Raw genomic sequence first — 24,894 nt, forward strand, 5'->3', positions numbered from 1 at the left:
TCCCTACCTTCCACCTTCTCCGGCAACCCCACAATCCGGACATTGTTACGTCGTAAGCGATTCTTAATTTCGTCTGTTCTATCAAATGCCAGGTGCGCTTGCTGCGTTGCCATCCGCACATCACGGTTCAGGTGAGGCAGTTGGTCTTCCATGTTACTCACCCTCCCCTCCACTGCCGTGCTTCTCTCCCAGATTTTTTGAATATCATGGCGTAGCAATGACACTGTCTCTTTCAGCCCCCCAAATTTCTCCTTAAGATCATCCACAGAGGCTGTGCATCTCTGCACTGCATGCAAAATCTCGCTCAGTGTGGGCTGTGGTGCATCTTCTGTCTGTTCACTAAGCAGACCAGGCATAGGATCAGGAATAGAGTCCAGAGGTGCACTATCCTCCTCTCCATCAGCATGATTTGGGGAGACCTGTTCTGTAATGGTGGCTGAGCGCAGTGATGCTTCTGGGGACATGTCCTGCATGCCTGCAAACTTCTGGGCATAGTAAAGCATGTCCCTGGGCTGATCTTTGGCCGGGGGGGGGGGGGGGGGGGGGGTTAGGTGACTTACCCCCCTGAGAAGCTTTCTTGTCCTGGCCTAGTGGTGTGTGATGTGGCTGGGACTGCCAGGCGCCATCTTGGCTGTGTGTAGCGGCCAATGCAGCGGCTTCGCCCCAGTTTTTGCAGGTCATCACGCCCGCCGTGAAAGCAGCAGTGAGGTCCCTGGGGGTCTAGGCGACGGTGTGTGGCAAATCCGACCTGATTCCAGCAGTGATATCGGTGGGGAAAGGATCGGTACAGGATCATCAGCGGGAGCTCCTTAAAACAACGCTGCTCACATGCCCAGTCAGGCCACGCCCCTCCCCCGGGCTTGGCCCCTTAGTTCCAGTGAAGGGAACTCTTAAGGCGCCAGCATACCAAGACATTTTGGGCAAATTTCATGTTCCCAACATTGGAAGCTGGAGAAACCTCACCCAGTCCATTGCATGATTGTGCAGGTGCTCACTGTCATATCCAGAGGTTGTCTTTGGGAAAGAGACGTATGAGTGCTGCCAGCATTGCTGCAGAGGTTGTAGCGGTGGGGGGGGGGGGGGGGGGGGTCAGCCTGTCAGTGCTCAGACTATACGCTGCACACTACATCAAATTGGTCTGCATGGCTGTTGTCCCGGAAGGAAGCCTCTTCTGAAGATGATGCACAAGAAAGTCTGCAAACAGTTTGCTGAAGTCAGTATTTAGGCTACAAACAGGTACACTATGCAATTAGCAAAGTGATATAAGGTAGATATTAAGGCAAAAACAAATTATTTTATTTTTGATATAGTGATTAAGTAGCTCAGGGACAGGAATCGAGAGGGCAAGAAATTAGAATGGTCGTACACACACACACATGAAATTGACTCTCACAGTGACACTGACAGCAGCACAGATGATGATGGCACCTCACCAACATGACACCCCCCCCCCCCCCCAAAATTACCCCTTTTTGGAAAGTAGAGGCATGAGAGGCATGTTGAGCCCATTGAATAATTGTACTCAAAGTGTACTGTCCTGAGTATGGGGGATACCACGTGTGAGATTTTTTGTGAGCCTAGACGTGTGCAGGACCCCGAAAACCAATCACCGCCTTCAGGCTTTCTAAGGGCTTACATTGTTGATTTCACTCCTCACTACCTATCACAGTTTCGAAAGACATGAGATAGCACCCCCCCCCCCCTCCCAAATAGCCCCATTTTGGAAAGTAGAACACCCAAAGCCATTTGCTGAGAGGCATGTTGAGGCTTCCATGGAATAGTTTCGGGAAAATGAATTTTTTTTTTTTGTTTTTTACACAAAGTTGTTACTAAATGAGATATTGCTCAGACATGCCATGGGCATATGCGAAATTATAGCCCAAAATACATTCTGCTGCTTCTCCTGAGTGTGGGGTGCCACATGTGTGAGACTTTTTGGCAGTCTAGTAGCGTACAGGACCCTGGAAACCAATTGCCGCCTTCAGGCTTTCTAAGGGCCTAAATTGTTGATTTCACTCTTCACTACCTATCACAGTTTTTGTCCCAAAGTTTAAAAAAATGTATTTTCCAAAACAAATGAGAGCTGCAAAATACTCCCCATGCCTCTCAGCAAATTGCTTGGGGTGTCTACTTTTCGAAAAGGGGTGATTTGGGGGGGTTCTGTGTTATCTTGGCATTTCATGGCCTCTGAAACTGTGATAGGGAGTGAGAAGTGAAATCAACAATTTACGCCCTTAGAAAGCCTAAAAGCGGTGACTGGTTGTGGCAAAATATTAAACACTCCATGGACTCAACATGCCTCTCAGTAAATAGCTTGGGGTGTCTACTTTTCAAAATGATGTCAATTGGGGGGGTTGTGCTATCTTGACATTTCAGGGCCTCCAAAACTGATATGTAGTGAGGAGTAAAATAAAAAATGTACGCACTTAGCCTGAATGCGGTGTTTGGTTTTCGGGGTCCTGTACACGGCTAGGCTCCCAAAAAGTCTCACACATGTGGTATCCCCATACTCAGGAGAAGCAGCAGAATGTATTTTGGGGTGTAATTCTGCATATACCCATGGTATTGTAAGCAATATATAATTTAATGATAACTTTGTGTAACAAAAAAATAAAAATAAATATATTGTAATTTTCCCGAAACGTGGCAAAATATAAAATTATTCCATGGACTCCTCAACATGCCTCTCAGCAAATAGCTTGGGGTGTCTACTTTCCAAAATGGGGTCATTTTGGGGGGTTTTCAACTGTCCTGGCATTTTATGCCCAATATTAGAAGCTTATGTCACACATCACCCACTCTTCTAACCACTTTCGGACACTTTTTGTTTACATGAAAAAATGTATTTGTTTTGTTAGAAAATTACTTTGAACCCCCAAACATTTTATATTTTTTTTAAAGCAGATTCCCTACGGATTAAAATGGTGGGTGTTGCAACTTTTTTTTTCACACCGTATTAGAATTTTAATGCACAAAAACACACTATATTGCCCAAATGTTTGGTTAAAAAAAAAGATGATTTTATGTTGCGTACATAGATACCAAACTCGGCATGCTTTTAAAATTACGCACACCCGTGCAGCAGCGACAAACATCATACATTTTTAAAAGCCTTTACAGGTTACCACTTTAGAGTTACCGAGGAGGTCTACTGCTAGAATTACTTCCCTCTATCTAACATTTGTGGTGATACCTCACATACATGGTGCAATTGCTGTTTACATACGACACGAGACAGATGCTTACGTTTTGCCTTTGTGCAGAGGGACAGGGGTGCTTTCATTTTAACTTTTTTTTTTTTTTATTATTATTGTCATAACAGGGAATGTAAATCCCCTATGATAGAAATAGGTACTCCTTTAAAAAAAAACAAAGAAATTGGGGCTTTAGATCTCTCCTCTGCCCTTAAAGCATCTGACCACACCAAGATCGGTGTGATAAGATGCTTTCCCAATTTCCCAATGGCGTGTTTATATACCCAGCGAAACCAAAGTAATGAAATGCTCTTAGGTTCCAGTTTCTTAGGCCATAGAGATGATTGGAGTCATTCCGGTCTCCGATCAGCTCTATGGTCAGCTGGCGGAATCACCGACTGCATTCTCAGGTTCCTTGGGAGGGGGACGTTCTGACCCACTGCTTGTCAAAGCAGTCTAACGGCTAATTAGCCGCTAGGATTGCTTTTAGATGAAAGTCAACCGCTAGCTGAAAAAAAAACTATGCCAAGATGATGCCTAAACCTGCAGGCAACATTCTGGTATAAAAATTCTGTAACAACTTCAACTTCTGGGAAGGCTCTCAACAAGGTTTAGGAGTGTATCTATGGTAATGTTTGACCATTCCTCCAGAAGCGCATTTGTAAGGTCAGGCACTGATGTGGGCGAGAAGGCCTGGCTCACAGTCTCTACTCTAATTCATCCCAAAGGTGTTCTATCAGGTTGAGGTCAGACAGGTTGAGGTGCAGACCAGTCAAGTTCATCCACCCCAAACTTGCTCATCCATGTCTTTATGGACCTTGCTTTGTGCACTGGTCCAAATCATTTGGTGGAGGGGGGATTATGGTGTGGGGTTGTTTTTCAGGGGTTGGGCCTGGCCCCTTAGTTCCAGTGAAGGGAACTCTTATGACGCCAGCATACCAAGACATTTTGAACAATTTCATGCTCCCAACATTGTGGGAACACTTTGGGGAAGGCCCCTTTCTGTTCCAAAATGACTGCGCACCAGTGCACAAAGCAAGGTTGATAAAGACATGGATGAGCGAGTTTGGGGTGAAGGAACTTGACTAGCCTGCACAGAGTCCAGATCTCCACCCGATAGAAGACCTCTGGGATGAATCAGAGTGGAGACTGCATGCCAGACACAGACGTCTTAATACTTTTGATAATATGGTGTATGTTCATGATTATTTTGTGCCTGGAGTTCTTCTTTTTTTTTTTTTGGTTGAAAAAAAGAAATCCTAATGCTGCCTATACGCATACTAGAATATTTTAGTATTATAATTATATTATTATAATATATTATGTAAAAAAAAAATAATATATATATATTATTAATTTATTATATTATTCTATATTACTGTTTCAATGAAAATTGTTCAGAAAACATTTAAAGAATTGGAGGTTTGATCAGTTGTTTTCATTGAAGAGGAACCATTGGTCCTGCCAATGTTTTTATCAGATCAATGGGCTTCTTTCTTGATTCAAACAAATGTTTTGAGCAAAAGACAATACAAAACTACTAAATACTTCCATACAGTGCCTTGAAAAAGTATTCATAACCCTTGAAGTTTTCCACATTTTGTCATATTACAACCAAAAATGTGAATGTATTTTACTGGGCATTTAAGTGGTAGCCAACGCAGGGTGGCACATGATTGTGAAGTGGCAGGAAAATTATAAATTGTTTTCAATACTTTGTAGAACCTCCTTTTTCTGCAATTACAGATGCAAGTGTTTTTGGGGATGTCTCGACCAGCTTTTCACATCTAGAGAGTGACATTTTTGCCCATTCTTTGGAAAACATCTAAAGCTCTGTCATGCCTCGTACACACGATCAAACAATCCGGTGGAAATCCCGCCGTGTGTGGGCTCTGGCGGACTTTTTTTACCCAAAAGACCGGCGGACTAACGGTATTTTCGCACTCCAATCTGTCCGCCAGACTCGCATTTCGGCGGACAATCCGGCCGTGTGTGTGCCAGTCCGCCGCACTTTTGAACTGAACAGACTTTTTCCGCCCGGAGAAAAGTCCGCTCATTTTCAGTGCATCTCCAGGTAGCCGGGGCCAGCGAAGGAGGTGTCGCTGGCCCCGTCGCCTGGTATGGAATTAAAGGGGAACCCCTACACTGAAAAATCGTCGTGGTGTCCCCCCCAGGTCCATAATCGGACCCTTATCCAAGCACGCTACCCGACCGGCCAGTAAAGGGGGTGGGGACGAGCGAGCGCCCCCCCCTCCTGAGCCATACCAGGCCGCGTGCCCTCAACATGGGGGGGTGCCTTGGCCCCCCCCACCCCAAAGCACCTTGTCCCCATGTTAATGAGGACAAGGGCCTCTTCCCGACAACCCTGGCCGTTGGTTGTCAGGGTCTGCGGGTGGGGGGCTTATCGAAATCCGGGGGCCCTCGGATACCGCCCCCACCCTATGTGAATGCGTATGGGGTACAATCTACCCCTACCCATTCAACTGTGGAAAAAAAAAAAAAAAAACACAACACACAAGGGTTAAAATAGTTTATTGCACAACTCCGGGGGTCTTCCGTCTTCGGGGGTCTTCTCGAGGGCCACCCTAAAAAAAAAAAAAAGCATTAATATTCTTAAAAAAATGTAAAAAAAAAATTTTTTTACCTTGCCAGAAATCCCTGTTGCTAGGCAGTCTTCCTAATCTGCCTTCTTCCTGCTTCTCGGTGATCTTCGGTCTTCTCTCCACCTCTGCGTTGTCTTCTGGGTAATGGGGCGCACTGTGTTCTGGGAACTGTGTGTTCCCTAACACAGCGCGTCCCATTCACAAAGCGCAGTGCGACTCGCGCATGTGCAGTAGGAAACGGACAGTGAAGCCGCAAGGCTCCACTGCTTGTTTCCCTTAGTGAGGATGGCAGCGCTGGGACCCAAGAGCCGAGGGACATGTCAGCCTCAGCGGCCGACATCGCAGGTGCCCTGGAAAGGTAAGTCTCCTTATTAAAAGTTAGCAGCTACTTTTGTTTCAGCTGCTGAATTTTTTTTTTTTTAAGGCTGAAACGCCGCTTTAAGACAGTGTTTTCAAACTAAGGCAAATTACAGTGTGCGCTCTCAATTTGTTTTCTCTAGGTAGATAACACATCTGTCTGCTTCAGTCCACCACACCCAGTTGAATATTAACGGAAATAGAGAGAGCTGCAGCAGCACCTTAGCAATTGGAGAATATACACACAGGACTCTTTAGCCCAGATGGGGTCTTCGGTATCAGCACAATCACTGGTGCCTGTCTGCAGTGCCTGGCTGGTCGTAGAATAATGAGTGAGGCAGAGGCCGATGCAGAGGCTGCCGCTGGTGCAGAGGCAGAGCAATGCGCAAGTGAGTCTGATAAAACCCAGATGTTTTTGTTCCAAAAAGAGGAGCTTATTCCGAAGTGTGGGCTTATTTCGGATTCAAACCAGATGATGACACTGAGCAAACCATCTACTGCAAACAATGTTTAGCCGTTGTTTGTGCACCAAAGGGTAACACCACCAATCTGTTTAATCACCTGAAACATAATCACATACAACCATATGAGACGTTACAGAAAAACAAAACCGCTCAAGGAACATTATTTAATGCAACACCGTACCCAACAAACTCAGGCGCAAAGAAATAACAGAAGCAATCACATTTCACCTGGCTAAAGACATGGCTCCCATGACCACTGTTGAAAAAGAAGGGTTTAAAAAAACGAATTCAAACACTTGATAAGCGCTTTCACGTGCCCTCTCATACTTATTTTTCACATGTTGCAATCCCGGGTTTGTGCGTCAAATGTCGTGAAACAGTTGCAACAGAATTGCGAGATGTACTTAATTTTGCAGCAACTTCATATTTATGGTCCAACAGAGCAGTAGAACCATACATGAGCTTAACAATCCATTTCATTAATGATGATTTTGAGATGACAAGTCAGTGCCTACAAACTGGGTTTTTCCCTGAGGACTACACTGGCGAAGCTTTGATGCAGGGATTAAAGGATGTTCTCATCAACTAGAAATTGGAGAAGAATCTTGTGTGCATCACTACAGACAACAGAAGCAACATTTTAAAGGCCGTATCCATAAATCACTGGACACGATTGCAGTGTTTTGGCCATAGGCTTCATCTCGCAATAGAGAATGCAATGAAGGACCCACAAATTGAGCGTGCTATGGGTTTGTGCAAAAAGCTTGTTGGGTGCTTTAGCTATAGTTGGAGGAGGAAGAGGGAGCTTTCTGAGGCACAAAAACAACTCTGTTTACCAGACCACAAGCTCAAGACAGAGTGGGGATCTAGGCAGACTATGGTGAGGAGGATACTTGAGAAGCAAGCTGCCATCACCATGTCCTCTCTTCTAACCGCAAAGCTAGGCACCTCTTGCCAACATGGCAAGACCTAGAGATCCTGATGGCTGTGGACAAGACTCTCACCCCACTGGCAGACTTCACAGATGATCTTTCAGGAGAGTAGTATGTCAGTGTCTCTTCTGTGAAACCTGCTCTACGCCTATTTCAGTCTTCTGTTTTGGCTGTTAAGGAAGATGACTCTGATCTTATATGCACAATGAAATCAAAGATAATGGGGTATCTGGAGGAAAAATATCAGGACCAAAAAACACAAGACCTTCTCGACATAGCCACAACCCTCGTTTCCAGGTTTAAGATGACTTGCGTTAATGAAGATAACAAAACTGCTGTCCAGAACAGACTAAAAGAGGAGATGTCAAAGCTAACAACAATTAAGGAAAGCCCCCCTACAACTCCTAACAGTGGTCATGCAAAGAAGGCTCGAAAAGAGCCTGGGTCCCTTTTCAAAATCGGCGAGTGAAGGGGCACCAGATCCAGCCCCAGGCTCACAGCAACAACAATCCGAAAGCTTTTCCTTGGAGCTACACTCTTATCTGTTCTTAGGCAACACTGACCGTGAAGATGATCCGTTAGTCTGGTGGAAGCCTCACAAGGAGTGGTATCTGAGATTGTCTGCACTGGCTAGTAAATACCTTTGCATTCCTGCAACTAGTTCCCCTTCTGAAAGGGTTTTTAACACAGGGGGCAACATTATCGCCGTTCTGCACTGAAGCCACAAAATGTGGATAGGCTCGTGTTTCCAGCTAGAAATCTTTAAATTTGTTATCTTTATCTGACATGATACTACCTGAATGTTTTTTTAATGTAATTGTAATTTCTTTCACATTGTTTTTCATTGCATTCGTTGTCATTTCTTTAAAATTTGTTTGAAGCCAGAGTACTATGGCTTATTTTAGAACAAAGGACTGTTCCCCAATCCCCCTTGGATGGGACTTTTAAGGCCACAAACAATGAAGCGCGTTAGAAAATTGATTTATTTTTACATAAAAAGCTAAATCACACAACAATGATCAATGGTTAAAGGCATAAACCACTAGATATGGTATAATACATGTGACAAACAAAGCAAAACATGATCTTTTTAACCATTGATCTTTGTATGTGATTGATCTGTCTTTATGTAAAAATAAATTAATTTCTAACGCGCTTTAATGGGGCCTTAAAAGTCCCATCCAAGGCCAAGGGGGAAGGAACAGTCCTTTGTTCTATACATTCCAGGGATGTGGCCACTACATTCACAACCTGAACCTTGGGTAGTTTTTTTCAAAGCTGCACAAAGTGAAGGGGCACCAGTTCCAGCCTCATGTCAAAGCTAACAACAATTAAGGAAAGCCCCCCTACAACTCCTAATAGTGGTCATGCAAAGAAGGCTCAAAAAGAGCCTGGGTAGCTTTTTAAAATCGGCGAGTGAAGGGGCACCAGATCCAGCCCTCAGGCTTACAGCAACAACAATCCGAAAGCTTGTCCTTGGATTTACACTCTTATCTATTCTTGGGCAACACTGACAGTGAAAATGATCCGTTACCTGAATGTGTTTTTTTTTAAGTAATTGTAATTTCTTTATTTCACATTGTTTTTCATTACATTCATTGTCATTTCTTTAACATTTGTTTGATTGAAGCCAGGGTATTATGGCTTAAGTTATTTTAGAACAAAGGACTGTTCCCCAGTCCCCCTTGGATGGGACTTTTAAGGCCACAAACTCTGAAGTGCGTTACACAACAATGATCAATGGTTAAAGGCATAAACCACTAGATGTGGTATAATACATGTGACAAACAAAGCAAAACAAATTATGCTTTTTAACCAGTAATCATTGTATGTGATCTATCTTTATTTAAAAATAAATCAATTTTATAATGCACTTCAGTGTTTGTGGCCTTAAAAGTCCCATCCAAGGGGGAACAGTCCTTTGTATGTTCTATACCAGAGATGCCCAACCTTTTGAAGAGCGAGGGCCACTCAAGTGACTTGGTCGCAAGCCACAATGAGCAGAGCAGGCGGATGAAGAGTCCGTGCAGAGCGGACACGGACACAGCCCACTCTACTCTATGGGACCTCTGATCTGCCCTGACGGAAGAGGATTGATCCCCTTCGGTTTATTTTTAATCTTTCTTGGCGAATCAGATTGGAGGTAGGTGGGTGTAAAAGGACACAAATCTGTTTACATCTGCCGTTTCATAGAGGTGAATGGAGGGTCCGATTGAGTCGGACTGATTGTGTCAAAGGGGCCTTTCACACTAATACAGCGCAGTGCACCTGTGTCTTTCCTGTGGGTTAGCTACACTTTGCCCTAGACTTCTATTATATCCTTTTAGTAATAAACTGACCTTTAATAACAGTCTTCCATTCATGTATCGCCTGCTGTTGCTGTCCCCAACAGAGTGCATTTGGTATCACTCCGCCTGTGGCAAGAGACTGCGCTGTATAGGAAGCATCAGCTTATACAGCTCTGCTCCACAGCTGCTTGCTTTGCCAGCTTCATTAACACAGATGCTCTGGGATGGCGGGTCTGCAACCCATGATCTGGGCTTGCCAATCTGCCATCCCACAGAAGGAGGTTGCGGTTCACATGTGGCCCCCGGGCCACTGGTTGGGCACCCCTGTTCTATACAATCCAGGGATGTGGCCACTACATGCAAAATCACATTCTTGTGTTATCCAGTGTTATAGGGATGATCTCCCTATTCTATATGGTTTATTTTATTGCCATTTGGTTTGATAACCTAATGTTCTCAGAGATTGTAAATTTTTCATATAAAACAGTTTTTGGAGAATCGTGAGAGAATCGTGATCTTCATTCTAAGCAAAAGAATCATGATTCTCATTATTCCCAGAATTGTGCACCTCTAGTCTCAAGTCTTTTACAGACTCTAATGCCGCATACATACAATCGGACTATCCAGCGGACAATCCGCCCGTGTGTGGGCTCCGGCAGACTTTTTCCTCCCAAAAGTCTGGTGGACTTAGAAGTCTTGACTCAAATTTGGCCGCCGGTCTCGGCAGTCCAGCGGCCAATCCGCCCGTCTGTTTGTTAGTCCACCGGACTTTTGAAATGAACGGACTTGCCCGCACACAGAGAAAAGTCCATTCATTTTGAACGTGGCTCCAGGTAAACGGGACTAGCGAAGGAAGTCAATGTCGCCGCCTCCACCGGCGAGATTGACACCTCGCTAGCCCCGTTACCTGGTATGGATTTAAAGGGGAACCCCTACACCGAAAAAAATGGCGTGGGTGTCCCCCCAAAGTCCATAGCAGACCCTTATCCGAGCACACAGCACGGCGGTCAGTAAAGGGGGTGGGGACGAGCGAGCACCCCCCTCCTGAGCCGTACCAGGCTGCGTGCGCTCAACATGGGGGGGGGGTGCTTTGGGGAAAGGGGGGCTGTCCCTAGCAGAGTGCATTTGGTATCACTTGTGCCATACTCTGCGTTTTCGGATGATATATTGAACAGTGCTCCATGAGATGTTCAAAGCTTGGGATATTTTTTTATAACCTAACTCCGCTTTTAAACTTCTCTACAACTTCATCCCTGACCTGTCTGGTGTGTTCCTGGGCCTTCATGAAGTTTTTTGTTAACTAAGGTTCTCCAACGAACCTCTGAGGGCTTCACAGAACAGCTGTATTTATACTGAGATTAAATTACACACAGGTGGACTCTATTTACTAATTAGGTGACTGCGTTGCTTTAACTGAGAATTGCGTGGTTGTGGAAACAAAATTGACATTCTTTTTTTTCCCACAAATAGAGCTTTCTTTTTGTGGTATTTGATCACCTCTGCGGTTTTTATTTTTTTGCGCTAAAAATGCATCGATTAATGTGTAAATGGGATTGGCAGTGAAGGGGTTAACCACTATGTGGCGCTGTAGGGGTTAAGTGTGTCCTAGGGAGTGATTCTAATGCCGAATACACACGACCGGACTTTCCGGCAGACTAGGTCCGACGGTCTTTCCGACGGACTTTCCGAATGAACGGAATTGGCCACACACAATCATACCAAAATCTGACGGATACGAACGTAATGACGTATGACCGGACTAGAATATGGAAGTTCATAGCCAGCAGCCAATAGCTGCCCTAGCGTCAGTTTTCATCCGTCGGACTAGCATACAGACGAGTGGATTTCTCGATAGGAACTGGGTCCGGCGGAGTTCCGGCGAAAAAAATTGAAACATGTTCTATTTCTAAAGTCCGTCAGATTTTTGGACAGCAAAGGTTCGATGGACCCCACACACAATCGAATTGTCAGACGGATTCGCTCTGTCGGACCTTTGCTGTCAAAGTCCGGTCGTGTGTACGTGGCATAACTGTGGGGGAAGGGGCTGTGTGTGACACAACACTGATCACTGCTCCCGATTACAGGGAGTGGGGATCAGTGTCCTGTCACTAGGCAGGAGGAGGAAATGCTTGTTTACATTACCATTTCCCCGTTCTTCCTCTCCATGAAATGATCGCAGGTATCCCCACGGACATAGAATCCCAATAAAATACATTTTACGTTTTTGGTTGTAACATGACAAAATGTGGAAAATTTCAAGGGGTGTGAATACTTTTTCAAGGCACTATGTCCATCCTTAGTCTTTGATTTATCTATATTTTTTTCTATGTTTATATACTGCAGATCCACAATTCCAGTGATCCAGGTCACACTTTCGATTTGTATCTCCTTGTTGCCCTGCATGGTCTCAGCTATGGAAAGTACTCTTTAAAGATTGGAAATGAAGAATCCAGTCAGGGGACAGTCACTGTGGGTAGATCAGTGCACTTTGACAGACGGCCGCCAACTGACCAACAAAATATTGAAAAGACAAAGATTGCAGTTATGAATGACTGCAACACCCTCTGGATTAACAAAAGCACAAACCTACTAGACAGTATAACAGACAGGTAAGATGTCTCGGTTTTAGATAAAGCACGGTATAATAAATACCCAGTATTGGGACCCTGTTTTAGCAATCTTCACTTTGCTGCTCCACCCAGAGCCCCATGAGCAGGAAGAAGAGGGCACTTTTGAAAGAACATCATGTGACTTTGGGCAAAGTACCGGTAGCATAGTGGAGATCACTAGAATGGGGAACCAAGCTAAGCATTAGGTTGGCTATACGCTGTATTTTTCCTACAAAAATTGTAATACATTTGATAATGCCTACAAAAAAATATTTAAAAATGTCAGCTCACCTTTTTTAAGATGCTCTGTTCTGGACCCTTTAGCAAGGAAAAATCCTGTATAGTTCCCTTTGTTTATAAAGGGCCTGGGCAGCTGTTAGTCATAATTAACCTGTCTGTGTCTCCATTTCAATTGTAACTAGATTTTAACACTGTCTGTCCTAACTATCTGTAGGGGCTGGGTTTCTTGCATTGTATGCTAATGAGAACAGCTTTGGGACAGGCTCACTTTAAAATTTTTCCTAAAGCCTTGCAGTAAGCCATGACATTTTGTCCTAAGAAACATCTAAAACGGGAATTAAAGATCAAAGAGGTTTGATCGCTAACATTTTCTTCCAGCCCAGGTTCGAATCTCAAGTTTGTGTTATGACTCAAGAAAGATTATAGCGACTGTATGTCTATCAAAAATATATCAGGTTCTCCCATCAGACTGCCTCCATTACATCAGGTCCCCTTTACATCAGGTGTCGCCATCATAGTGCCCCCTTACATCGGGTGTCGCCGTCAGAGTGCCCCCTTGCGTCAGGCGTCGCACACCAGGGTTCCCCCTTGTGTCGGGCGTCACCATCAGGGTGCCCCCTTGCGTCTGGCATCCCCATCAGGGTGCCCCATTGCCTCATCCATCGCCACCAGGGTGCCCCCTTGCATCGGGCGTCGCCATCAGGGTGCCCCGTTGTGTCAGGCGTCGCCGTCAGGGTGCCCCCTTGTGTCGGGCGTCGCCGTCAGGGTGCCCCCTTGTGTCGGGCGTCGCCATCAGGGTGCCCCCTTGTGTCGGGCGTCGCCATCAGGGTGCCCCCTTGCGTCGGGCGTTGCCATTGGGTTCCCCCATTAGTGTACCCTTCTAGATCAGTTATGCACCTATAGTGCACCAATAGACTCGTAGAGCACATCAAAGTGAACAGTGTACCTGATGGATATATCACTCACCCCTCCACGGCTTCCTCTGCTTCTCCTCTCGGCCTACCCGATCCATCCTGATTGGCCAGGAGGAGAAGCTGGAAGACGTCACAAGTGGGTGGGTTTGGGGTGTAATGCTCTGCGCTCGAGCCCAACATTTTTCAAAGCAATTAGACCCGCAGGCTCTAGTCATGTGGCTTTGTCAAGCAGATCGTCTGCTCAGGGGGGGATCTGATCTGTCTGCTGATCAGGCGGATGACAGGTCCGCGTTCATAGACACAGCCCACTGTTCTCTGTCGGATTGAAACAGACTGCCTGTCCCTTTCCATCGGATACCATCTGATCTGCTAGGAGGATGGGGAATGGGATCCTCATCCATCTAGCAGATGTACCCACACCCACACAAATGTCTGATTGGGGACAGCAGCTATGTCTGTGCAGCTGTTGCATCCCAATTGACATGAATGGGACTGCCTGTACGGGGATGCACGGAACACCTGTGCATCCCTGTGCGAGTAAACATGGCCCCCCATGGGCATACACTTTAGTATCCCACATGTGAACGATGCTTTAGTAGTAATTTAGCAGGGATTTTGTAAGTTATGTTGTGTTTTTGTGCAATATTAATGATTTTAGTGTATTTTTTGTGAAAATAGCGATATGATGAACATTTGTGCAATTATTGCGGGGCCCAAAAAATCAGTAGCACTTGCTTTTATTCTACAGTGCTTTCAGAAAATGTCTAGTTTGAGGGGTCTTTTCAAATTCTGAAAGCTGTAAGTGATAAATGGTAACCTCTGGATTTTTAGAGTAAATTGTTTTTATTTACAGTTTTGCATACCTCCCAGTTTTCACCATTTCAGAAAAAAGTGCAATTTAAAATGTACAAATAGTTGTTATGTATTAACTCAATATAGTTATAACTTCTATCTTTGCTAAGAATGTTGTACGTTTTGCAATGTATGAATCCACTATTAATGATTCTAGTGTATATATTTAGCGAAAATATAGTTTTGATAAACATTGGCCAAATACCGTGGGGCCTAAAATATCAGTAGCACCTTCTTTTTATTCCAGCGGTCATATGCTTTCAGAAAAATACGTGGTTAGGGGTCTTTTACAAACTCTGAAATCTGTAGGTGAAAAATGAAAAACTCACAGATTTTTTGAGAAATGTTGGGGTACGTTCGATTTTCACCATTTTGCAAAAAGGCGCAATTTAAAATTTACAAATTTGTTATTTATTAGCCGCTTGCCGATCGCCTCACAAGTCTCCCCATTCTGCCTAGTGATGGTGTCACTGATCTCTGCTCCCTGTGATCAGGAGCAGAGATCAGTGACATGTCGCACATAGCCATGCACCCATACAGTTAGAAACACTCCCTAGGACACACTTAACCCCTTAACTGCCCCCTAGTGGTTAACCCCTTCACTGCCAGTGTCATTTACACAGGAATCAGTCCATTTGTATAGCACTGATTGCTGTATAAATGACAATGGTCCCAAAAATGTGTCAAAAATATCCGATGTGTCCGCCATAATGTCGCGGTCACAATAAAAATCACTGATCGCTACCATTACTAGTAAAACAAAAAGATCATTAATAAAAATTCCATAAAACTATCCCCTATTTTGTAAACGCTATAACTTTTGCACAAACCAATCAATACCGCTTATTGCAATTTATTTATTTATTTATTTATTTTACAAAAAAATATGTAGAAGAATATGTATCGGCCTAAACTGAGGGGGAAAAAATTGTCTTTTTATATATTGTTGGGGGATATTTATTATAGCAAAATTTTCAAAATTGTTGCTGTTTTTTTGTTTATAGCGTAAAAATAAACCACAGAGGTGATCAAATACCACCAAAAGAAAGCTCTATTTGTGGGGGAAAAAAGTACATCAGTTAAAATGACGCAGTGCCGAATCACAAAAAGTGCTCTGGTCAGGAAGGGGGTAAATACTTCCGGGGCTGAAGTGGTTAACTCAACAAAGGATAAGCTTTTATATTTAGCAGGAATTTTGTAAAATTGTGTGTATTTATCCGCTAATAATGGTTTTCGTGAATTTGTAGCAACAATGTTGTTTTTATAAACATTTGTGCAAATACCGCAGGACCTAAGAAATCAGTAGCACCTTCTTTTTATTCTAGAGGTCATATTCTTTCAGAAAATATATGGTTTGGGGGGGTCTTTCACAAATTTTGAAAGCTGGAAGGGAAAAATTAAAACCTTCAGATATTTTAAGAAATGTGGATATTTACACTTTGGGGTCTGTTTAATTTTCACAATTTCAAAAAAGGCACAATTTAAAAGTTACAAATATTTGTTATTTATTAACTCAATACCCGTTAAACTTTTATATTTAGTAGGAATTTGGTGAAATTTGCTGTGTATTTATCTGCTAATCATGATTTTAGTGGATTTTTAGCAAAAATATTGCTTTGATAAACGTGCGCAAATATCGTGGGACCTAAAAAATCAGTAGCACCTTTTTATTCTACTGGTCATGTGCTTTCGGAAAATATATGGTTTGGGGGTATTTTACAAACTCTGAAAGCTATAAGTGGAAAAATAAAAAAAGCTAAGGAAAAAATTCAAAAATGGTCTTGCCACCTGAGTGTAAAAATGGAGCACAGTGCCTGGCAGAGAAAGGGTTAACAGTTTTTCGAAAAACAGTTAAATACTGCTTACTGTCACATTTTGCTTGTGCTTTCAACCAAACTATCAAATGGCTGGTGTCATAACTGATCACATGTGCACCACCTTGGCATTTGCATATCAAACAGATGCTGCTAAGATGGCACCTACCTTGGCTGAAAAGGTTTTAGTTTAGCTTTAAAGCATTAAAACATGACTTTTACATTTGTCTGTGCTGAAGAACACTGGCCAGTCAGATAATCTGTTAGTAAACCACAACACTTCATTGCTTTCAGGGGCCTCGTTTATGAATGTATGGTATGTCGGTAAATGGATGATCTGTACATTATGACTCAAACAGTAAAAGTGGTTTTGTGTATATATATATATATATATTTTTTTTTTTTCCAGAGAAAGCTGCATTTTTTCTTTGTAATCGCTGCTCATTTTTCATTCTCTTCATCAGCAAGTGGTAGAACAAAAAAATAATAATTCTAAAATTAGAATGCCAATCCGTGACAAGTAGAAAAGTGAAAAAAGTACAAAATTCTAAAACGAGCCAGAAAAGGAGCTAAAAAGTGGAGAGAATGGTCATTCAAGCCCACCTGGAAAAGTAAATAAATATCCAATCCAGGGCCATCTTTAATATTGATTGGACCTTGGGCAAAAAATTTCTTGGCCCCCCATGCAATAACTAGCAGCTAGACTTCAAATCAGTTTACTGTATCAAATCAGGCAGAAATTATGATTGGTTGCCAGCAGTTACAGCATATCATTACTGCTTACTGACTGGTTGCTAGAGGTTACAGACCAGATTACGGCTCATTGATTAGTTGCTATTATAGTGCATCATCTCCTCACTGCAGGGGAGTATGATATACATATGAATGCCGGCCTTTATTTACATATCAATGCTGCCGGCCGCAACTATTTACTTAGTAATGCCACCGCTATTTACATATGAATGCTGGTTACTTACATGTAAACACAGGGTCTGCAGGCGAGTCATCTGTACACAACAATAGGTTGGAGCTGGGCAGCATTGGTACCAGCACTTCACACCGAGATATCGGGACACAGCACAGGACAAGGGAATTTAAACTAAGATAGTTGGCAAGTATGAGGCAGCTGCTTTGGGCCTCACAACAATGACAGGGCCCAGGGCAGCTTCCCCTTTTGCCCTGCCTTAAAGACGGCCCTGATCCAATCAGTGGTCCTACATTTCTATTCTTCTGTTTTAGCCATTGCATAGTGTACTTAAATACTGTGGTTCAATACAGCAAATTGACCACGTGGCCCCTGGTCAGACACGTTCTCAACAGAAATCTGTGTGATAGGGCCTGTGAAGCGTTACTCTACCAGTATAGAGCACAGAAGATGAATGGGGACAAAGTGTATTTTACAGCATTTCCAAGTGAAGATCAGTTAAGAATTATAATGTATCATAGCACAGAGAAAATAGGGTATGAGAAAATTCTTTATGAAACCTACGACATTGTATGGGATATACGTTACTGAAAGTGCTGCAACATGAGCCTCAATTATTGAAACAAAAAATTACCAGGAAAGAACGCTTTGCTATTAAAGGGGGTTTGTTAAATTCCCGATCCAGAGACCCTTTGTGCTATATTCAATATTTTCTATGGTATGTGTTGGACTGGGAAATGGGCCATTTGTTGGACCATGGAGCAGGCCAATGTGCATAGGTTGACCTTTGCTCTAGTAATCTGAAACTAAGTGTATTTGAGCAGAGGCAGCCGGCAATGCAGGGCGCAAGGGCGCCGCCATCCTATTCATGTGTCTTGCCCCCTAATCTACATACGGGGATCCAGACGCATGAATTACAATGGGTTTGTGTTTTTTTTTAACGCACATGATTAGAGCCAGAGGCTCTAATTGGCTTCAAAAAAGGGTGGGGTCGGGGCACCCATTTGTGTCACAATAGTGAATGAATATTAACCATTTGTCACATTGATGCTCCTCCTGGCCAATCCGGAAGCCATTTCCTAATTGGCCGAAAGGATAAGCGACCCCATTGGCCTAGGAGGAGGAGAAGGCGCACGGCCGCGGCGAGGAGACACAAGAAAAGCCACCGCCCAGAGGGAAGTGCTGCCTGTACTATAGATGGGGTAAGTGCACAACCGCTGATGGACCCACGGGGGGTTTGTGCAGGTGACCTGACCGGGGGGGGGGTGGCTGTGGGTGCAGTGTTTTCTGCACCCCCCCAAAAAAACACCAGCTGCCACTGTATTTGGGCTATTTGAGCTGGGGTGAAGGTGAAGATCAGGTGAAACCTTTGATATTGATATTGATTGCACTTGATTCACTATTAGCGCACATTGCATTAGTGTTTTAATTTTACCCCTAATATTTGCACTAGCCTTCTACATATTTTAACACAATTCAATTGTGCATGTTTCTTTCTCCCTAAGTTCACACCTGGGGTATATTTTGTATTTCTAGCGCTGCACTTTTTCCCATCACACATGTACACACAATTAGTATTATTGTTGGTGCTGGTAGCTAATTTTTTAACATGTTAGTAGCGCAATCATTTTGTATCTAATACTATATGCTCTAACAGGCAGACAAAACCCCCCCACCAAACTCACATTTTTGCGAAGAGAGCAGAAAGGATACCTAAGTGCCCAGAAACTCAAAAAAGCAAAAAAATAAAAAAATAGGAAAAATTAGATGAATGGGTTTGTGAAAAAAATGTTTATTTTCAAATAAGCTCAATAAGAAGTGCAAAAGAGCACAAAAAAGAACAAGCTTCTTCAAGTTGAAATAAAAAGCTCCAATGCGTGTAAAAGCAGCTTTAGAATGTACACAGAGTTGCACAGGCATGTATCAAGTTCCTTGAGGACTGCAATCCTTCACATGCACAGGAGTGACATCATTCCACCCCGACCAATGAAGATGGCTTCATCCTGACACCCTGAAGAAGCCAGGTATTTAGGGACCTCAGATTGCTTAAGGAGAGGTAGGTATTATGGACTTCAGTTCTGCTTTAACCACTTCAGCCCCGGAGGATTTGGTAGCTCAATGACCGGAGGACTTTTTACAATTTGGCACTGCGCTGCTTTAACTGCTAATTGCGCAGTCATACAATGTTGTACCAAAAACTAAATTTGCGTCCTTTTTTTCCCACAAATATAGATTTCTTTTGATGGTATTCGATTGCCTCTGTGATTTTATTTTTATTTTTTGTGATATAAACACACAGACTGAAAATGTAGAAAAAAAATATTTTCTACTTTTTGTTCTAAAAAAAAAATTTTATAAACCAAATTTTAGTCATATATTTAAGCCAAAATGTATCCAGCCACGTCTTTGGTAAAAAAAAAAAAAAAAAATGTCAATAAGCATATTTATTGGTTTGCGCAAAAGTTATAGCATCTACAAACTAGGGTACGAGCCTTGCCTTGTAAAGAACCCAGAAAACCAATCAAGCCTTCAGGATTTCTAAGGGTGTAAATTTTTGATTACCCTCCTCACTACCTATCACAGTTTCGAAGGCCATAAAATGCCAAGATAGCACAAACCCCCCCCCCCCCAAATGACCCCATTTTGGAAAGTAGACACCCCAAGCTATGCTATTGCCAAAAGTTTCGGGAAAATTTACACTTTTTTTTTTTTTTTTTTACACAATGTTGTCACTAAATGCTATATTGTTCAAACATGGCATGGTTATATGTGGAATTACACCCCAAAATATATGCTACTGCTTCTCCTGAATTGTGGGGTGTAATTCCACATATAATCATGGCATGTTTGAACAATATATCAAAGTGACAACTTTGTGCAAAAAAAAAAAAGAATTTGAATTTTTCTGCAACTTGTGGCAGAATATAAAATATTCCATGGACTCAACATGCCTCTCAGCAAATAGATTGGGGTGTCTACTTTCCAAAAATAGGTCATTTGGATTTTTTTGAACCATCCTGGCATTTTATGCACAACATTTAGAGCTTATGTCACACATTACCCACTCTTCTAACCACTTGAAGACAAAGCCCTTTCTGACACTTTTTGTTTACATGAAAAAAAAAATATTTTTTTTTTTGCAAGAAAATTACTTTGCACCCCCAAACATTATATATATATATATATATTTTTTTTTTAAAGAAAAGGCCCTACAGATTAAAATGGTGGATGTTGCAATTTTTGGATAGTATTTGCGCAGCGATTTTTCAGACGCAATTTTTATGGAAAAAACACACTTTTTTTCATTTTAATGCACTAAAACACACTATATTGCCCAAATGTTTGATGAAATAAAAAAGATCATCTTTTGCTGAGTACATGGATGCCAAACATGACTTGCTTTAAAATTATGCACAAAAGTGCACAGGCGACAAACTACATACATTTTTAAAAGCCTTTACAGATTACCATTATAGATAGAGGAGGTCTACAGCGAAAATTACTGCCCTCGATCTGACCTTCGTGGTCATACCTCACATGCATGGTGCAATTGCTGTTTACATATGACACCAGACCGATGCTTGTGTGAGCACGGGGGAACAGGGGTGCTTTTTTTAATTATATTTTTAAACTGTTCCATTTATTTTTTTATTTTTATCATTTTTATTATCTCAGGGAATGTAAATATTCCCCCATTGGGAAATTGGCCATTGGGAATTGGGAAGCCATTCTGGTCTCTGATCAGCTCTATGGTCAGCTGGCTGAACCACTGGCTTCATTCTCGGGTTCCCTGTTGGGACAGGTGAGCCCGAGAAAACCATGGAAGATGGTGGGGGCATTCCCTCCCACTGCTTATAAAAGCAGTCTAGAGGCTAATTAGCCTCTAGGATTGCTTTTATATGAAAGCCGACCGCTGGCTGAAAAGAATGATGCCAAGATGATACCTAAACCTGCAAGCGCTAGCTGAAAAAAACAAAACCTGCAGGCATCATTCTGGTATAACCACTCAAAAAGTCAAGCAACATACCAGTATGTTGCTGGTCCTTGTTGGGCATACATTGTAATGTTCTTTTTTTCATGCAGCCCGTGGGCTGAACGAAAAGAGATTGATCGGTGGGTATTCCCAGTCCCACCAATAGAATACCGCCCTTCATCCTCCCACTTCTAATGATGGGCATACATTCATCATTTTGTTTTTAACTGTGGTGGTGAAATCACCTTTGACAGCACTGGAGTCACGGCTTTATGTATCATGGGAGCAAACGCTGTTGTTGTCAGGATAGATAAATCAGTGCTGCAGCTGAATGGCGTACCTGCTAAGCAAATGATGGTTAACAATAAAACAAAGTAACATTACAGTATAACAATAAGACTTACCATACCTGCAAAGCAAATACAATAAAACATAGTACAAATAAAACATTGCAATCTGTGCCTAAAAAAATATATGCCCATGCTTTGGCATATATGCTCTTCTTCCTTTTTTCTTTTTTTTTTTTTTAACTGTGGTGGTAAAATCTCTTCCGACAGCGCTGGAGTCACGGCTTTATGTATCGTGGGAGCAAACGCTGTTGCTGTCAAGATAAATAAACCCACGCTGCAGCTGAATGGTGTACCTGCTAAGCAAATGATGGTTAGCAATAAAACAAACATTACAGTATAACATGTCATACCTGCAAAGCAAATACAATAAAACATAGTAAAAATAAACAGAAAAAGAAGGATAGATATAGAACAATAGTGAGTGGACAGTAGACAGCGAACATAAGAGAGAGAAGAAAAATACAACTATTTTTTAATTTTTTTTATTTTTTGTTTTTTCACTTTTATAAAAACTGTAAAAAATCTGTAAATTCAATGTTGCAGATGAGGGTCTCTCAAAATGTGATGGCCATTGCATCTTTTGAGACCTCGAGACACTGTGCTAGTGTGCCTATGACTGTGTGGTGCTATACCCTATGCTAATGCTCAACTAGTGTGTGGTAGCATTTGACACATTCACCAATGCAGAGATCAGGTTGGTCAGGACAGGAGGGACAATAAAAGCGGGTGTCGCGCCTAAATCCGCATTTACTGCAGATACAACATCTCATTTGGAGTGAGTCTTTGGGTAGGGGTACCAGGGAGGACATCCGTAAAATGCCTCTCATGCAGCCGGCTCACTGCATTTGCGTTGGGAAGTTGGACAAGAGCACCGTCTGGAAACGGAAGGGCCCTGACGATCTCTTGGAGTTTAAGGAAGGATCCTGAAGGTCCTGAAGCTTTGTATAGCACAAAAGCGTTTAGCAAAGCCAATTGAAATAAATAAACAGACACTTTTTTGTACCCGTGTCTGGCCTTACAGGCAATTGGGTATGGCGTTAACAACTGGTCATTGAGCTCCACCCCTCCCATGTTAAGGTTGCTGTGTCTGCGTGAAGGGAGAACAGAATGAAAACATTCCGTGAATCTCTCCACTTCACTGCTAAAAAATTATTACACTTCAAGCAGGCTCTCTCCCCCGTCTAAGTCGGGACTCTACAAGCCGTTAGGAGAAGCCCCAGCGATTAGATTGCACAGTGCCACATGCGCCAATTCCATAATCAAAAAGGTGACTAAAAAGTGTCACGCTTGTGTAATAATTGTCCACATACAAATGGTACCCCTTTTCCAATAAGGGTGACACCAAGTCCTACACTATCTTACCAGTGCTCCCTATGGGAAGTTCTCCGGCTCTACGTGACTATCTTTTCCCTTGTAAACCATAAAACTATATGTGTAGCCTGTCGCCCTGTCACAGAGCTTATACATTTTGACCCTGTATCTGGCGCGCTTGCTGGGAAGATACTGTTTGATAGACAAGCAGCCAGAAATGTAATCATGGACTCCTCAACGCAAACAACTTGATCGGGAGTAAACAAGGCTGCAAAACGTTGGTTCACGTGGTTTACGAGGGGCTGAATTTTGTAGAGGAGATTAAATCCAGGGTCACCCTGAGGACGACAGAGTTCATTGTCATTGAAGTGCATGAACCGCAAGATCTGCTTGTATCGTGCCCTGGTCATGGAGGCAGAGAACACGGGCATATGGTGAATTGGGTCAGTGGACCAATATGACCGCAACTCACTCTTTTTAGTTACGCCCATGAGGAGGGATAGGCCCAGGAAGGTCTTAAATTCGGAGACGGTAATAGGTCTCCAATCTCTGACAAGGGTCAGCTGGGGATTAGCGGCGATGAACTGACCAGCATACAAATTGCTTTGGTGCACAATAGATCTATAGAGATCTTCGGTGAAAACCGGCGAATAAAATCAAGTGACGTAAAATCAATTGTTTCCACCTGAATTCCGGGTTGGCCAGTGAATGGAGGGGAAGGACGGGTGCTACAGAAGTGGTGGGCTCCCAATTAGGATTGGCAAATGCAGCAGGAAGGGCACTATGGGCTTGACGGGCCTGTGTTTGACTTCTTCTTGGTGGCAACGGGACACTACTCATGCTTGCCACCTCGCCAGATTGAACTACACTTATGGGACTCGCCACGTCACCATGTGTTACTGCAGTGCTGGATATATAACTAGGATGTACTAGGCCACTGGTGCTTGCCAGTTCACCAGAAGAATGAGCGGTGCTACTACTGGCTCTCTGCTCCATACAAGGGATCTGCAGTTCTTGCACCTCAACGACAGCAGACGTACAGGGTCTGGTACACCTGACTTTGGCAGGGGCCACAGCTCTGTCTTCAGAGCTATCTGTCAGGGTACTGCTGTCTACCGGTTCATATTCTAAGCCTGAATCTGACAGATGAGTGACTTCCTCTTCACTATCTGTCATGCTCAGAAACATGTAGGCCTCTTCACTACTGTACGTTCGATTTGATATTTTGGTCTCTAAATTTACTGGTACAGTAGTGAGACTTGCAGGTAAAAAATCTCCTGACTTAGTGACTGATTCAATTGCTACCAAAAAAACTGCTAGCGTTCACAGGGATCAGGCCTGACTCTGCAAATGCTGCAGTTATGTGTTTTAGTGTTTTGTAAGTGATCAATTTTTGATACTGCACTTGGGTGGGCTGGGCGGAGGGGCTAAACACAGGTGCTAGCAGGTATCTGGGCTGATCCCGCTAACACTGCGTTTTTGGGAACCCTAAACTGCTGGGACGCTAGTATAGATCTAATCAGATCAGATATCGATCTGTTCAAACACTATACTACTAAAGGGAGGTGTATGGCGCGTGCAAGGGTGTTAGCACTACTGGCACTAATCTGACACTGCCTGCAGCGACGCAGACCCTATCTGACACTAAAACCTAACTTTGATCATCCGCCGGGTTATCAGAGGGTTAAACCTTTATTGGGAAAAATACGGCGGGAGCTCTGACGCTATAAAAAAAATATCTAGCTAAACTGCATCACCCGTGACACATATACAGTGATCACAGGTGACGCGGTAATCAAGGGCTTAAACCTTTGTTAGAGGGGGTCCCTAGACCTATCTGGGGCTAATACTAATTACCCTAAAGCTGATTTGTGTCACTAATGACACCAGTACTGCGATGAACAAAAATCGGATTGCTGTACTGGGTTACACAGTGACAGGTGGTGAAGGGGTTAAAGTGGAGGTCCACCCTAAAGTGGACCTTCCGCTCATTGGAATCCTCCCCCCCTCCGGCGCCACAATTGGCACCTTTAAGGGGGGAGGGGGGTGCAGGTACCTGTACAGTACA

At 43.2% G+C, this 24,894-nt stretch overlaps 1 protein-coding gene across 1 annotated transcript in view; it reads left to right on the top strand.

The window, feature by feature from the left end:
• The window catches only part of MAN2B2 (mannosidase alpha class 2B member 2), a 123,279-nt gene that overhangs the window by 50,892 nt on the left and 47,493 nt on the right, over positions 1–24,894 (top strand). Inside the window, 1 exon segment of the mRNA XM_077477814.1 lies at positions 12,182–12,447. Coding sequence (XP_077333940.1) covers positions 12,182–12,447 — 266 coding nt within the window.

This window comes from Lithobates pipiens, unplaced genomic scaffold (assembly GCF_037356315.1).
Source record: "Lithobates pipiens isolate NorthernLeopardFrog02 unplaced genomic scaffold, aLitPip1_a1.2 Scaffold_13, whole genome shotgun sequence".
NCBI classification, from domain to species: domain Eukaryota; kingdom Metazoa; phylum Chordata; class Amphibia; order Anura; family Ranidae; genus Lithobates; species Lithobates pipiens.